Source organism: Argentina anserina, chromosome 2 (assembly GCF_933775445.1).
Source record: "Argentina anserina chromosome 2, drPotAnse1.1, whole genome shotgun sequence".
In the NCBI taxonomy this organism is placed as follows: Eukaryota; Viridiplantae; Streptophyta; class Magnoliopsida; order Rosales; family Rosaceae; genus Argentina; species Argentina anserina.
Window position 1 is genome coordinate 22,481,317 of NC_065873.1, and position 17,840 is coordinate 22,499,156.

General features: G+C 39.6%; 2 protein-coding genes across 2 annotated transcripts; both read left to right on the top strand.

The window, feature by feature from the left end:
* Positions 1-1,115: 1,115 nt before the first annotated feature.
* LOC126782161 (probable inorganic phosphate transporter 1-2) lies at positions 1,116-2,726 on the top strand. Its single transcript, XM_050507343.1, has one exon. The coding sequence runs from the start codon at positions 1,116-1,118 to the stop codon at positions 2,724-2,726; it is 1,611 nt and encodes a 536-aa protein (XP_050363300.1).
* Positions 2,727-12,288: 9,562 nt separating this feature from the next.
* On the top strand, positions 12,289-14,437 carry LOC126783482 (uncharacterized). Its single transcript, XM_050508959.1, has 3 exons — positions 12,289-13,507; positions 13,940-14,168; positions 14,259-14,437. The coding sequence occupies exons 1-3, from the start codon at positions 12,546-12,548 to the stop codon at positions 14,421-14,423; spliced, it is 1,356 nt and encodes a 451-aa protein (XP_050364916.1). The 5' UTR covers positions 12,289-12,545; the 3' UTR covers positions 14,424-14,437.
* Positions 14,438-17,840: the final 3,403 nt, after the last annotated feature.

Here is a 17,840-nt window from a genome sequence, read left to right on the forward strand (position 1 = left end):
GCAAATCATACTACTAACGAATTTGTAGAGGCAAATGAAAGTAAGAGGAAAGATTACCTAACTTCTAACAGGAACAAACAGTGCATTCTCCAAATCGAATACAAACCAAAGGTACATAGCTTCGACCAACAATCCAAGTATCCAACCGTACAGTAGGAAACTTATGCGTTAAAAACAAATAAACCAGTCACACCTCTTCCAAATTCCAGTTATAGCCAATTAATAGCAGAGAGAAGAAACGCAGGATCAAAATTCAAATCCATTTCAAAAGGATTTTGTAGTTTTATAATATAGCAAAATAATTCTGGAATTACTCGAGTCTCACAACCATGAAAACTCAAATGGGTTTTGAATCACAAATCTAAAATGGGGATTCAAGAGGGGGGACCGCATAACATTGGCCTGAGGCGTAGTATCAGGGATGGTGATAGGTCCATGTTGCTTGACGACGTCGTATGGATCCCTCGCGAGCTTTGTAGGTTTAAAACCATCGCAACCCAGATTGGTTTTAGAAGCCCCAAGCTGGAGAACGAAGCAAGGGAGAGCGAGAGAAATTTGAGAAAAGTAGGAGAGGGAGGGAGGGAGAGAGAGAGAGTGGGCGAGAAACTTCAGGAATCGACCTGTTACGACACGTGTAGATCACTTGGGCTTTTATCTCTGAGCGAGTGGCAAGACCGCAATTAGCAGAAAACGGAGGGTAGAACCGTAATTTTATTCTTAGGAACAGTACACCGACGGTGAACAGGAAGCACCGGGTAGTATATAGTAAATTACTCGTGTGCCAACATTGTACAATAAAATTCTTAGAACTAGTTACTTTAGTACAATATCAGTTCTAGTATTGTTACTCCAAGTTTTCATTTTCCCTCTAGTGTGTAATAGAGGGTCTATTTGGTTAATTTACTTTCCTTGTATCAGAAGTTGATTAGGATTAACTAGGAATCATACATTCTAGGAATATTCTCCTCATTCTCAGTGTCAATGTATGAGAAGAATTCTTGATCAGAGCTGTACTTGGATTTGTTTCCCTTAAACGCTATATATTAATCACAACCTACAACCTCCAACAACATAATCAGAGAGAGTGATATCGAGAGAAACACAAAAGCTCAGACATGGCCAATGACAATGACCAGCCGCAGCAGCTGGAAGTTCTTTCCATGCTTGATGCCGCGAAAACACAATTCTACCACTTCAGGGCAGTGGTCATCTCCGGCATGGGATTCTTCACCGATTCCTACGACCTTTTCTGCATCTCCCTCGTCACCAAACTCCTCGGCCGCATCTACTACACCCTTCCGGGGTCCTCTAAACCCGGCAGCCTCCCTCCTAACTTGGCTGCTGCCGTCAATGGAGTAGCTCTCTGCGGCACCCTCGCTGGCCAACTCTTCTTCGGGTGGCTTGGTGACAAGCTCGGCCGCAAACGCGTCTATGGCATAACCCTAATGCTTATGGTGGGCTGCTCTATCTGCTCTGGACTCTCCTTCGGAAGCACCCCCAACTCCGTCATGGCCACCCTCTGCTTCTTCCGATTCTGGCTCGGCTTCGGCATCGGCGGTGACTACCCGCTCTCTGCTACCATCATGGCAGAGTATTCCAACAAGAAAACCCGTGGTGCATTTATTGCCGCCGTCTTTGCCATGCAAGGGTTTGGGATTTTGGCTGGAGGAATGGTGGCGATCGTAGTATCAGCTATCTTCCGCGAGCTTTATCCGGCGCAACCCTACGCTGAGAACCACATCGAATCCATCCCTTCTCAGGTCGACTACGTATGGAGGATTATTCTCATGTTCGGTGCTCTTCCGGCGGGCCTTACTTATTACTGGAGAAGACAAATGCCGGAGACCCCTCGCTATACTGCCTTGGTGGCCAAGGATGGAACCAAAGCTTGTGAAGACATGTCCAAAGTTTTAAACGTCGAAATCAAGGAGGAGCAGATAGTAGTGCAGAGCAAGGCGAAGTCTTTTGGTCTGTTTTCCAAGGAGTTCATGAGGCGACATGGAATGCACTTACTGGGAACATCGGCTTGTTGGTTCTTACTAGACATTGCTTACTACAGCCAAAATCTGTTCCAGAAGGATATTTTCAGCGCCGTGGGATGGCTGCCCGCTGCAAAGTCGATGAGTGCCCTTGATGAGCTTTTCAAGATTGCTAGGGCACAAACCCTAATTGCTCTTTGTGGTACTGTTCCCGGCTATTGGTTCACTGTGGCTTTGATCGATCGCAAGCACTTTGGACGGTTCCGTATTCAGCTGATTGGGTTCTTTTTCATGACTGTATTCATGTTTGTTTTGGGAATTGGGTACCACCATTGGAGTATGCCGGCTAACAATATTGGGTTTATAGCGCTTTATGCACTGACATTTTTCTTCGCCAATTTCGGACCTAACAGCACCACATTTGTGGTGCCGGCTGAGATTTTTCCAGCAAGGTTTCGGTCCACTTGTCACGGAATTTCGGCGGCTTTCGGCAAGGCGGGTGCAATTGTCGGGGCTTTTGGGTTCTTGTATGCGTCGCAGAATCAAGACAAGGCTAAGGCTGATGCAGGGTTCCCGGCTGGAATTGGGATGAAGAATTCTCTGTTAGTACTTGCAGTGATCAATACCATAGGGTTATTGTTTACGTTCTTGGTTCCTGAATCTAAGGGGAAATCCCTCGAGGAGATGTCAAGGGAGAATGAAGAACAAAGAGGTGATCTTGAGAACCAAGTAGAGGCTAATGTTTAGGATTAATTATTTGTATTGTATTAGCTCATAGTTAGTTTACTTTCTGAACTTAATGATCGATGTTTACGATTATATGTCTTTTTGGACATAATTCATAGCACATAGTTTTGCTTTCTGAATTTAATGTTGGTTGCTAATCAGAGCCTCGAGCTCATTCATTGTTAATTTGTTATCGTCTTTAAGTCTCAACCATCATGAGGATATATAAACCACGTTGATATATATAGGTCCGGCCGTAATTACAATTTTCGACGCATCTTTTGGTGATGTACTTCATGAAGGCGTGGCTGATCGAAAACCAAATGAACGTAACTGAGTTTGAGATCAATTCAACATAGCTCCGCTATACATGTAACAATTAAAACCCTCTCTGTTCTCCAACATTAACACTCGAGCTTAATTTGTTTTAACCGCTTAAAGCATTTGGAGTTTGAATTAGTTCGATCTAACTCATCATATCTAAGTTACCCCTACCATATATAAGGGCATCAAATAAGCTTCCAAGCTTTATATAACTAGCTAGCAAGATTCAAGCTGCCACTACTAGTGAAAAGAGTAAAGGGTACAGACCTAATGGCGACGACATGTTTTCCCGTTGCCTATTTACTACATGGGGACAGATGAAGGATGGCAGTGGCAAAATAAAGACTTGGGTACGGTATCGGTATCCATATGAGGGAAAGTAACAATTTTGACCCGGATACTTTCTAATACCATACCCAATTTATAATAAGGGATTGGTTTTCCAACGGGTCTTCAACATCCGTGCATATATCTTTCATAAAGTTGAGTTTCAACAACTGATACTTTTAATGTCCGTAGCTAAATGGTAAAAAATTGGGCACGGGATGATTAAATAATATTTGTATATTGTGATATATCCCAATAATTGTTAGAAATCGGTCATGGGTACAATATCCGTCCCTAAGTGACTTTGTCATTGTTTTATTTAGTAATATTTCTTCCCATCATCGCTCCATTCACATACATATTTTATTTAACTATATATGCCCATGCATATTTTTGCTACGGACATCTTCAGTCGGACAACGGAGAACACATAGTTTTGATTCCCCCAACTAATTGTATCACATCCTTAAAGTTTATTTTTATAATTTTACGTAATAAAGCTTTGATCGTCCATGAGCAAATGCTACCCAAGAAAAACTAAAATAAGTTAAAACAAAAACATGGTCGTGCCCGTATGTAACCCACCTGAATTCAAAAAAAATTGAAAACTAAACCCACCAAAAACATAGCCGTGCCCCAAAGTAATATATTCTCGGATCTATCGGAATCTTTTTGGTATCACCAACCCTTATCTCTTCCCACTCAAATCCACATCTCTTCTCTTGTATAGGTTTTCATCTCTTATAGTTTTTGTTGGATTGACTATCCAATTATGATTTTGTGTAGATAATAACCTCGATGGGTTCAAAGGGAAAGGTGGGAAGTAGGCGAAATGGAAGAAGAACAGACCTTCTAGACCTGTTAGATCACTCTGATTTGAACCCACCAATATGAGATTTAAGAGCTTGTTTGGCCTCGTCAATGGAATCCAACAAGCCTACACCACTCTCGGCAAATACGGCAGCCAAGTCACCACTAACTTCTCATACCTTTCTGTTTCATTATTTTATTATTTATTTTAATATCAATTTTGTTCTTGTAAAGTTGTGATTTGTGTGTAACCGTATAATAAATCTAATATCTTGATCTTTGATATGGGCAAATATGGATTTGGGTTTTAGAGGAGGAAGAAAAAGAGGAGATTCCGAAACTAGGTTTTGGGAGTTGCCGGAAGAAAAAGAGGAGGTGGCGGAGGAAGAATATTAGTTGGCTCCGGTGGAGTAGACTTGAGGGTTGATCGGAGAGGCTATTGGCAGAAGAAAAATACATGTATTTCAAAGACGGAACAAAACGAAATATATCAAATGTATGAACCTACAATGTATTTCATAATAAGAAAAATACGAATGAGGAATAAAATTTGTTCAAATCCAACTTTTTTTCTTTAATTTGTACCAATTGGGCACATATAAAAGGTACAGTAGAAGATCTTACTATAAGATATATTGTACATTGGTTACTATTTAATGTCAAAAAGGAAAATAAAGAGGGCGTGAATGTTTGTACCTAAGGGTGCAACAAACACAAAAAACAGTACCCAAATTGCAAAAATCACAAATGAAGATGGTAGAAATAGGGTTGGACAGGTTTTTGGTCCCCATACACCAATGTGTATCGATTATGTCCTCTATATGCTAAATGGGCACGGAAAAGTGGTTGTGCCCTATAGCCGTTTCGCTAGTAGTGTGCTGCTGGACCAGCAGTGCTAGCTGGGTTTCTATATATGATCAGGTGTTAAATGTTGATCAGTTTGGACCATAATAATATAGATATCACAAGCTTTCTGAGCTGTGACAAAGACTCCTCCTCCATGTAGATAGAAAAAGGTTCAATTATGAAAACTTATAGCTTCAACCTATGGCAAAGCTAGCTAGCAGTGTTTTGTGAGTGATGAGAGTACGGAACAACAACATATCTAGGTCCCTGCTGCCTGCCCTAATCAAACTGTTAAGAGTTTTGCAAATGGACCACCACAGTCGATCGAGCTCGGCAACTTGAACCAATCCTAACGATTATATATATGTGTGTGTGTGGTTTCCCTGGCCTGCCTTTTTCCTCATTCGGATTTACAACTACAGCTGTGGAAACTTATACGATACATTGGTCTCCAACTGAAAAAGCTAGGGCAGAACCTTGAATGCGAGTACCCTAACATGTACTTGAGCTTAACAATTTCCTTACTCATCTGGATATGAACCTAAAAGACAAACTCGTTCAGACATTGTTATGAACCAGATCCGTGAGCCGGATGTCTTGTCAAACAACTTCCGTCTGAGTCATCGTTCCACCCAAGGTCTATTAAGATAAAATTGGATTAGAGGTCAAGACCGGTGAGGTGCCGGCCTATGACTCTCTGATACTTAAGTTAGTAGACTCTTAAGGAGTAGGTTAAAGACTTAAAATTCATTAACTATTTTGAAAGATTATGGTCTCTAGTCTTTTATAGACTTTGGGAAGTGTGTCTGTTTTACCACATATCATGTGGGAGATTGCAACAGTGAAAATAGTGGCTTGGCCGTTGTGGGAAGCCCACTTTGAGGTGTCGTGGCCGGCGTTTGTGGTGGAACTAAGGGTCACCGACCACCAATTGTTGGAGGTGGCAATGGTGGGATCAGATTCCACCTCTAGTTTAACCTGAAGGGTGGCCGAAAGTTGGAGAAGCTTGCCGAGAAAGTCTCCCCACGAGATGGAGTTAACAGACATCATCACATGTATATATACATTTCATGCAGCTAAGTGATCGCGTGGCTTGATGATATACGTACATTTCTTTGATCTAACAGAACTCTACAAGATCGATGAATAGAGCGTACAGTATAACCCTAGCTTGGCTAGCTAATACATGCAGCTATATATATTTACTGGGGCGGAACCACATGAAAGGCAGGTGGGGCTATAGCCCTACCGAAAAACAACCACAAATATTAACTAATATATGTGTTAAAATAACAAATGTCTATGTTGGTTGAATTGGCTAACTACCATTCTCAATTCTAGTCCTACCCAATGACTCTTGGTTAGATTCCCCACTCCCCCCACTTTTTGTATTTTTCATTCCATTTTTTTTCTTCTTTCTCTTCTTTCTTAGTTCTTTTTCCCTTTTAAAAACGTTTCTCTATCCTTCTACTTTACAATTTTGAGAAAATATAAACTCTATATTAATTATTTATATTCTCTATCCATTTTTTTCATTCCTTTTTTCTTCTGTTCTCTCCTTTCCAGTTTTTTTCCCTTTCAAATTTTTTTCTATATTCTTATACTTTACAACTTTGTCTACCTATTTTCTATCTCTAAAATCTATTTTAATTTATTTATATTTTCTCCCTATTTTTTTTCTCATTATCTTTCTTTAGCCACGATCGATACAATACCAATGTCACTTGCGATTGAAATGCGAGAGGCAAAACCTCTTTATTCAGCAGCAATTAGCGCTTGATTGTTGAAGGGACTTCTTTTTTACTTAGGCTTATGCTTAGATTTCATATTGCGCTCAACTGAAAACCTCAAATTTATTGGTACGCATGTTTTTCTGTACTTGAATTTGATTCAAAACACTTCATCACATGGATGGTTGGTTTACTTGGTTATATGATTTCATCTGAAGATAAGGATTATGAATTAAGTGGTGCAAAGTAGAAGAAAGAACTTGAAGTCCAATAGTCTCAAATTATGTTTTTATATGTATGTTACTACGAAAAACTTCATTGAAGCATAATAAAAATGTGGTTGACAATAGTTTATACGTTGAGGACATACACTTGAAATGAGACATTTTCAAATTTGATTCATCTAATTTTTTACATGTAATTAACATATTATTTATATATTTTTTAGGTATTTAATTTTCTAAAAAAAAAATTGGACAAAAATCAGCCCTACCCATTTTTCAATTCTAGTTCGCCCCTATATATGTATACATTTTAATTATTTCATCATGTAGAGCAACTTTTTGTGGTGGAGAGCCTCTCAGACCCGACATCGATCCTTCAATTCCAGCTAGAAAATGATAATAATAGCAACTTATTTTGTATATATTCAGAAGAGATCAAGAAACAATGATGATTATATCAAGCCAATGAAGCCATCAAGATGCGTGTAGAAAAAGTAATACATACATCCATGTGTATACATATCAGATATATAAGAAGTTCTATCCATAAATAAATGGATTATGGATATATAATGGGACCTCTCAAAGTAACCAGGATTATTAAGGTCCTATAGAACCACATGATGAATGATATTGTAGACCTATTCAATTGTTTAAGGATTGAGACGCATCATTGGACAGACATCATTTTCCATATACTAATTAAGAAATGTGTTTTGAGGGCTCCGACACGCCCAATTTGATTAATACAATTTTAAAAGGACCGAAATCAGTGACTTCGATCCGATCTTTGGGATTTTCTGATGGCTTATGGAGTATTTGTTTGGATGTTGATCAGTTGGTGATAGTTGATAGCCAAGTATCGGGATCGATCAGGACCAGGCGAAACCACCATAAATCAACATCACTTATCTTCACAAGTACTTGTTGATCAAAACGATCTTGATGAGTTTAATTCTTTAAAAAAAATTTGTTAGGTTCAAGTTAATATCAAGTCATGGTGTTATCATGCATCCTGAATGTGCTATAACATACATGCTTTGAAATATAGGCCAATTTTCGATTGAAATTCAAGACGTGATCGTGTTTTGTATTATTCAATCATCAAAAGAATTCATATGCATTTGTATATATTTACCTGTTCAAAGCCTAGAGATTAATTACAACACATTCGATATTTGAACTTCATGACTATCGTTAATCGTGTTTTGTATTCAACTTTCTCATACCTTAAAATTTGCTGCTCTGGTTCTATATCATTGTTGGTTGGCCGGCAAAGGCCTTAAATCATTATTTTGCGGTTTTAAAGGTTGGAAATTTGAATGATTCCCAATAGATATTGTATGAGACACACTTCGAAATGTAATCTTCACATACCAATTGAGATACACTCCCTATTTTTTCTCAAAACAATTTGAAATATCCTGTCTTGATGATAATAGAATGAAATAAGCATGACCAGGCTCCTCGATCTTGTTTTGCAAAACTCATGACCATGGATTGAGTCAATTGGAACCATTTCTTCTTAATGGCAAGAGATTGAGAATCCCATTTCAAATAGAAATTAGAAACTTGTTCATCAAGTAAAAATCTTTTTATAAAAATAATATAGAAGATTCCAACTATTGTAAGGTTCTCATTGAAAGTTCATCCGTACTAATTATCTGTTTAATCATACACATTGCCAATCAATTCAAACAGTGAAGCGATAGAATTATAATATCTGCGGCTACTCACACAACCACTTGTTCTAATTCTTATGTAGTATGTCACACTTGACTACAATTCACAAGCCTTGTTTGACAATATGCATGATTCACATCACGGATAAGATAACTACTATTAACTACACAATTACCATCCACACCCGGACTACTTTGCAGCCGTCTAATTACTATGACGCCAATTAATTGATTTACAATTTTCCATGTTAACTTTGTTGTGGTGCAGGTAGCCTACAAATCTTGACAAATAGTGCCCTGTTGGCCTGCTTGATCATTACACATCAAACTCAAAATGAAGTATTTCGAAGAGTATTGCTTTCGTATATAAAACAAACACAATTTTCCTGGTTCGTCTTGTTTGCAACAACGTCAACTACCAGTAAGAAGATCAAAAACAGAGGAATTTGTTAAAAGTTGCATACATCATGCTTGGAATATAGCAAAGATACGGGACATTTGGCCTAATAACTTTATGCTATAATTATAGGTTAAGTTGTGTAACGTCATGATCCAATTGCCTAAATGGTTCCATTAATTGAGTGAAACTTTATGATGACATGTATTGTTCTATTCATAGTGATTTCATACACTCTTGGAAGTTGAAACTACTAGAGTCATGTTCTAATTGTTTGTTGTTTGGTTTTATGGGCAATTCTTCATTTTATGTGATGTACTCATTTTATTACGTTAGGTTTTTACATATATGTTATGTTGTTTATATTTTTATATGTCCAATGGTCGTAGAACAAAAAATAAAATATTAATAATTTTTCGTGTTTGGTGGTCACTATTTTCAGCTAGCTTGTTGTTTCGAACTTGTTTGATATGCATCTTAATACTCAATCACTCTTCTCAAATATCATATTGTCCACTTGTTAATTTGTTGATCAACGCATGATTGTTATCTACTATGTCATAATTTTAAGTAACAGATATTAGATCCTAAAAATATTCAATTTCTCCCTTTCACAACATATTTCAATAATCAAGAAGCAAAAGGAGATGTTGAATGAAGAAAGTAGCATAACTTCGAATCTTACAGACCCTTTTAAGTTTTAACTCGCAGTTGAGAGTTTATTTACCAACTTCACACTTGCATTATAGCCATATTTTGATATTTGAGGTATATAGTAGATACATACCGAGCAATCCTAATTGTGAAGTATAGAATAAGAAGTATTGTAGGTACATGAAACAATGACACCCTTGAGTCCTTGACATATAGTGGGAAATTTTCCAAAAACTCCATAAATAAGTTAATAACCCCAATTCCTTAAACTTTGGGTGGCCCAACATTTCCATTGCGTGGTTAAATCTTTTGCCATTTCAATTTCTTTCCCATGCCCAAATATATACATTACTTCTGAGTTCTGAAAACCTGTGACAGATATTCAACTCAATTACTTTCCTTTTTCATGCAAAACTTGCAAAGTGATTCCAAAGTAATTTACTGGTTAAGAATCTCATAACTCTTTTCCAATGCATCACACCTCCAAGAAAAATTGGCATACTTAATCATCTACCACACCAAACATTAGGCCTCATCACGGGCCGGGCCGGGCCAGGCCAAGTCCTGTCCTAAATTTTAGGGTTTAAAGTAGGGTCATGCCGGGTTTTGACTAAGTCAACAAATAATATAGCCAGGCCGAGTTTGATCAGGTTAGGACTCTGATTGTCAAATTTTTACCTGCTCTCAAGGCTGATGGCGGGTCGGGCCAACCCTCCAAATATGGCTAAATAAGGCCGAAATGGGCCGAACATGGTCTTTTTTATTTAACAAAAATAAAAATAATGTTTAATTTTTTTTCTCAAAATTTACTTATGTGGTTGCAAGTATAAGACAAACCTTTTTTTACAAGTATATGATCATATTATAAATGCATATATGCCTTAGATTTAACTTAAAACATCTATAACTTTAAATCTAAGTGATTATATATGAATATCTTATATCAAATTACTCAAAAGCCATTATTGTTTTTCACAACAAATAGAAATATAAGACATAAAGTTTACAAAATCAATTGCAAATGTATTGTATATAAAATATAAAAAAGATATTTAAAAATAAAAATAAAAAGTAAATTATTATTATGTTCTAAACGGGCCAAATATGACGGGCTATTAGCGCCAGGGCGGGTTTCATTTGCTCAACCCTTACCCTACTTTATTTGAAAGATGCTCGGGCTGGGCCCAGCTTCAGCCCTACCGGGTATGGCGCTAATGCCCAAGGGCTATTTGATGAGGCTTACCAAACATGTTCGACCCATAAACCCAATTCTTCTTCACTCTTCACACAATAATTATTCCAATAGGAATTTTCAAAGATCTGTTTAAAGTGACAAAATCAAATTTACGATGAAATTTCTGAGTGAAATTTTAGCTCCTAAGTGTTAGAACTTAAAGTGAAAATTTTAAGAACGATACCTCACAAATACTTCACTCTAATGTAAAGGTAATGTAGTTTTGTTAACTTCAAATGAGTACCTAGCATCTATAATCTTACTCAAGACTTGTACTTGCCATCAACTTCTCTGTTTCATTCAGAATTTTCTGTCTATCTTACAAGGGTAATTGTGTTCCTTGAATAATTGAATCCAACAAATTCAATCACCACGTTAGTTTCTCCAAGCTGCTTGGTGAGGACTTAATAACTTCGTCTCAATTGCATAGACCAATCCCCCACCCCCGAATCATCTTGAAAAGAATCACCATATAATCATATATACTTCAACTCCAACTCATACAAGTTGTTCATCACAATCCCGAAAACTCTTGTTTTCCAACTGCCCATACTTCAATTCAAACTCCAACTCCAACTCATATACTTTGTCAATTCAACCCAATCGGGAATACTCAAAGACCATGAATAGCTCAAAATCGTAATCTATTTTCACGCAGCCCAAATTGGCTGACGTTTTGCATAACACAGTGGGAGAAGAACCCACCTTCGTTGAAGACGATTTTTGGGAATTAGAGGGAGTCGATGACGTCAGAACTCCAATAGTGGAAGACATTGATGATGATGCATCGGGTGGGTGTTGGGAGAGGAAGTGTTTTATAGATTGTTAGAAGGTGGAGATGTCGGTGAATGTGGCGATATTGTTTGGAAGGTCGATGGTGATGCGATCGTTGGAAATTTAGTCTGTGGAAGCTGAGGACATTAAAAAGAGTAGTGGACACAATTACCACCGTAAATTAGACAGAAAACTTTGAAACAAACTCACTGATTGATGAGAGGTACACGTTTTGAGTTGGATTATATACGGCATGTACTTATTTGAAGTTAACAAAATTAAATTACTTCTAAAATAGATTAGATGATTTGTGAGGGGGTGTTCTTAAAAGTAGTTATACGAGGGTGAGGTGGCAGTGTCACGTGCCGCCCTGCACAGTTAAGCAAGAAAAGGAGCCGGAGCCGAATCTCGACAGACGACCAGATCTTCCCCGACTAAGAGCGGGCCCCACACCAGAATAGATACCCCACCGTTGATCCAGATCATACGGTCCACGTCGAACACGACTCCCTCTCTCTCTAACGCAACGCATAAATAAAACGAAAAGCCCGAAAGGCCGGTCCAGTTCTCCAGGCAAACTCCCAACTCTTCTCCCTCACAACTCACAAGTCATAACACTCCCTTCTATTCTTCTCCGCATAAACCATTCTGTTTCAGCTGTGAGGGTTCGGTGCTAACTGTGGGGTCCATCTTAACGTGCGCCGCTCTGGCTCGTCAGATGTCGCCGCCGGCCTCGAGTCTCTTGTGATAACCATTTCCCGGTACAGGTGGTGGTGCGCTTAGTCAGGTAGAGATATCAGAGAGAGTATTGATCGGACGGTTAAGAGTCAGAGAGAAAATGGACGGTCAGAAAAGCCAGGCGAAGCTTACGAGGACCCAGTCGTCGCTCCTCCGGTCCTCCCCTACTATCCGATCCTCCATTCACAGCCTCCACAGCATGTCCTCCCTCACCGAGGATGACGTCACCTCCGGTAACTACCACCACCACCACAGCCAGTACGACGGCGACGAGGAGGAGCAGAAGCCGAAGACCAAGTCGCTGCTGCTCCCGATTCCGCGGCTGTCCGGGTCGACTCCGCGGGCGGGCGGGTCGACCCGGTCCGGGAACAGCGGGCAGTTGACGGCCGTGGCCTCGGTCGTTATCTTCACCTTCTTCGGATTCTTCTTCTTCTACTACCTCCGCCGGGACGAGATTCCGACGTCGGAGAATCTCCTGCTGGCGCTGGTGTTCGTGGCCGTCACGCTTTTCTTGGCGAACAAGAACAAGTCGCTGATCCACCACAGCGTCGCGGTCATGAAGCACTCGTGGGACGACAAGTCCAAGCGCTTCCGAATCTGCCGGGCCGCCCAACAAAGCGCGAAGCCCGTGCAGTGGTTCATCGGGTCGGACCCGAACCCGAACCCGAAGACACGCAAGGAGCACCGGATAATCCGGGAGGGCGTGGAGTTCTACAGCAATGGCGATTTCTACGAGGGGGAGTTCCACAAGGGGAAGAGCAACGGCAGCGGGGTTTATAACTACTTTGTCAACGGCCGTTACGAGGGTGATTGGATCGATGCCAAGTATGATGGGTACGGAATTGAGAGCTGGGCGAGGGGGAGTAGGTACAAGGGTCAGTATACGCAAGGATCGAGGCATGGTTATGGGGTTTATAGATTTTACACAGGTGATTCTTACTCCGGGGAGTGGTGTAATGGGCAGAGCCATGGCGTTGGAGTTCAGACTTGCTCTGATGGCAGCTGTTATGCTGGGGAGTTCAAGTATGGGGCCAAGCATGGACTTGGCTGCTACCATTTTAGGTCTGTTTTCTTGATTCTTTTTTACAATTCACCGCCTTCAAGATTCAGTCTTTTTTGAATTTGGAATATGCAGTTTTTTTTAGGTGGGGATTTGTTTTTTGAATTGGGGTTTTTTTGTTTTGAGGTGGGGTTAGTGTTTTGGACTGTTCATTGTTGATAAAATAGTGGAGTTTTGGTTTCTGGGTTTAAGTGATCTTGGGGAGGGTTTTCTGTTTTTGGATTATTTGTGTCAAAGATTTTGGATTTGACTTTCTTGGCCAGGTTTGATTGGGAATTATTTACTTTATGTTGTAGTTTTATATTGCTGGGTAGTTGGGAGATGAACTGTCTTGGGGTTGGTTTGAAAATAGATGATGAGACTGAGATTGACTGGTTTCTGGTTGAATATGATGAAATTAACTGATTGAGTTGGTGAATTTGACTTTGTTGCAGAAATGGAGATAGGTACGCAGGGGAGTATTTCGGTGACAAAATCCATGGATTTGGTATCTATCACTTTGCTAATGGCCATTGTTACGAGGGGTCATGGCATGAGGGCCGGAAGCAAGGCTACGGCGTTTATATTTTCAGGAGTGGCGATACAAGATGTGGCGTATGGGATGGTGGCACCCTCAAGCACCCTCTCGTGCCACTGAACGATGCAGTTGTACGAGCTGTTCAGGTATTTAGTCGTCTAGTTCGCTCCGGTGCTTGACATGTTTTGAGTTTTGGATTTATTGTGGCTCATAGTTTTCTTGTTCTGGAATGGCAGGCTGCTAGAAGAGCAGCACAGAATGCTGCTAATCTGCGGCAGGTGGATGATCAGGTGAACAAGGCGGTCATGGCTTCAAATAGAGCTGCCACTGCCGCCAGAGTTGCTGCTGTCAAAGCCGTTCAAAACCGAATGGATGGCAAGTTTTGTGATACAAATGTCTGAAAGACTAGTATTTTGTCTTTCTTTCTGGTAGTGTAAATCTTACTAATTTGAAGTCCTTTGAAAAAATGTCAACCCGGCGTGCACAAGCTCATCGGAGGTTGAAACGTGAGCGAGAGTGAGAGAAAGAAAAGAGAGCATATGTTTGAGGCTTCTTCGATCATCACACTGTAACATGTACATACACCATATACATCAATGGAAGATGAAATTTCAGAGTTTTCGTGTTCTTTTCTTCCTTCTTCCTGTCCATGTCTCTACTTGAACTCACTGATGCAGTAGGTTTTTTTTTTGGTCCAATGATGCAGTAGGGTTTGTTATGCACCAAGTTGCATTATTGTGCTCCGTACTCTGCAATAATGAGATCAAAGTTGGGATCCCAGCTTGTCTCTTTACTCTACGGCATCATCTTCTCCATCATTCTATCATTAACAAAACCAGAAACCCAGAGTTGAAAAGTCATGATGCCAATGCCAATTGGTACCTGATATCTTATCTTCTCCAACCAAAAAGGAGAAAACCCCATCTTCATTTTTTGGAGCCTAACAAGGAATGGAATGCGAAGCTTTGCCCCCACCGCCCTGTCTTTCGTACCTCCAATTCATTTTTATTCAGTGAACGATCACCGGCCATAAATAGGGTGAATTTGAAGTTTCATCATTCAACCTAGAAAGCTTCCTTCTTTTTCAAACCCCACTTTGTCAAAGGCGAGTTCAAAACTTCATACTACTCTTGCACAATATATTCAAATATATGATAGATTCGATTACTAATTTAGAACGATAATAATGATATATCTAAACAAGTATATAATCACGATTGATCATTTATAATTCGAGAATTTTCATTCATGCATTAATTTCATTATATATGGGTGCATTTGTGTTTGCTAGGTCATATCCGTACAAGGAAGTGTCCCGACCAATTCATGCCATGACCATATGACAGAAAATGTCAAAAGATAAGTAGTAACGTGAGAAGATGGGATAGATCTCTCACTCTCAAGGCTCCATTACTGATACCACTATTCTCCTCCACTATGCCAACACAACCCCACATGATGTAGCCTAAAAAGTGATTATTACCCCATTTTAGCTATGCAACTATTTAAGTATATAAGAGAGTTCAAACACTTTCTCCTACAATATGTGACAAATAGGTGAGTCCAACATTTGAAATCGGCTAGGGCAAACATAATTTACACAATGCCGATAAGCCCAACATTTCATTTCACTAAACTAATGTCAAATGCTAAGTAGCCATGTGAGAGTCTTCCTCATCCAATGGGATAATGTTAGAGATTGGTTTACGTTTCTATATAACAAAAAAAAAACACATCATGTGGAATGGTGGGTGGGGGTTCTTGTCCTCCCCCTCAAATCTTTTACAGAGTGTTTGGAATGGTAGCTTTAATTGCTTGCTGGATCCACAATCTCTGTTGCATCCATTTTTTAAATCTTGAAAAACCAAGAAGAAGAACTTTCTCTGTTCCTTTTTTCGTTTTCAAATCATATATATATATATCATTGTATGCGGTAAACCAACTTAACATGAAACTAAGATTGATTTTGCTGATATCATTTGTTTAGTCTTCTATTTGTAAGTATAAAGTTGTAAGTTTGACTTATGAATTCAGAACTAGCATTTGAGTTGTTTGTCCACTAAAAAAGAAAAATCCAAGATCGATTTCATAAAAAATTCTATTACAAAGACTTAGAGGTTGATTTACTGCTATCAAAAATTCTAACATCCTTTTTTTTATCTTGGTTACAAATAAAAAAAACTCTATCATCTTTGATGTACTTTACATTTTTGTTTTGCTACTATTATGTGATATTCTATCTGTTATGTTTAGTTTGGGTCACAAAGGGGGTTTCGTCTGTCGAGCACCGGACCTCCAAGAGCCGAGTAGTGTTTTTTAAACGGCGTCTTCTTCTGCCGTTGGCCAACAGTATGCCGCACTCCACCCCTCCTCCCAATCCGACATCGACGAGATTGAAAACCTAATCAACGCCTCCGTCCAATCCGGCCTCACCACCGTCCTCCCCGCCAAACCCCCTAACCCCACCTCATGCGCCTCCATCCCCGTCTCCTCCTCCCCCTTCCTCCAATCCAACCTCCCCCCCTCTCCCCTCCAAACCCAATCCCATCCCTCCATCTATCCCCGCCCCTTCTCCCCTCCCCTCCTCCGCCTCCATCACCATTTCCCCTTCTCCCCTTCTGCCACTGAAGTAAACCAATTAGAAATTGCGCATTCCTCTAACGTCTGAAGGTTTAACATCTGTGGGACCCAACTGCAGAGGCCACTCGCGTGTCGACACATCAGTAAAAACACTTTTGGGCTCTCAGAGATCCGGTGCATTCTAGAATGCTCCCACAAAGGGTGACTACTACCCTTAAGAATCACAAGCTTTCCCCCGTTTAATCTTTCTCTAACCACTCCCACATGCAATTTCACAAAAGGAGTGTCCAACAAGAAAAAAAGGTACCGTTGGACTAACATATTCAAGAAGGGAGGTTAAATAATTGTTACCATCTTTGACCAAATTACTATATATAATGTAGGTTTGAATCAAATTGAAATTAGGAGGGGGACTACATCAGCACTGACCTAGCTTTGGGTTAGTTGTCCCTAACATACATGCCATTTCAGTCTCTGATTTTCATTAATGGTGGGGATTTGGGAATACTGTGGCAAACTGGGTTATGATGATTGTTAATTAATTTGTTGGGTAGTAGATGTCTTGAAGTCTGTCCTTTCCATTTAGTATATTAGACTGCCCATTTGGGCTGCCATTATTTGGTCCACATATGGTTAGAAATTAGCTCATTTTCTTCTCTTGGTTTGCTTGGGAGGGTTCAATTTCTGACGACCATTGCAAGATATTGAATTTATTATATCATGATATACATCTGATTCATTGGAATCACCCTTCTAGACTTCTAGTTTTAGTCAAATTTTCCTTGGGGTGAATCCCCATTTAATGTCTTGCTCATTTCTAAATTGCTGACAAGCTTGGTAGTGTGGTAGTGGGTTGTTCTACACTTCTACCAATAATCTAATCACAGAAAACAGACTGAAATATACTCAAGTATTTGAGAGTGATAATCAAGTTATGCATTTTTCGGAAGAGAAATCATTCATATATTTTCTGTTGAAAGGAAGTACAAATCCTAGAGAATCTAAAGGGGTTTAAGTGAATACTTCTCCAATTTCCTAACCAATTTGAGACTCGATTACTCTAATGATATATATGAATTCTAAATTTGAATTCCTTCTTCTGAAATCAAAAGAGAAGAGTATGTCAACCAAACAGCCAATGCAAGATTTGGAAATGCAAATATATTAAGCCTAATTGTTTCCAAACATCTTAACTAGCTGTGCGTTGATGCAAAGTTAAACAGCTAAGGATCTAATGC

Coding starts and splice junctions, on each gene's coding strand:
- LOC126783482 (XM_050508959.1), top strand. CDS start 12,546: ATGGACGGTCAGAAAAGCCAGGCGAAGCTTACGAGGACCCAGTCGTCG. Junction 13,508..13,939: donor CTTGGCTGCTACCATTTTAG/GTCTGTTTTCTT, acceptor ACTTTGTTGCAG/AAATGGAGATAGGTACGCAG. Junction 14,169..14,258: donor CAGTTGTACGAGCTGTTCAG/GTATTTAGTCGT, acceptor CTGGAATGGCAG/GCTGCTAGAAGAGCAGCACA.
- LOC126782161 (XM_050507343.1), top strand. CDS start 1,116: ATGGCCAATGACAATGACCAGCCGCAGCAGCTGGAAGTTCTTTCCATG.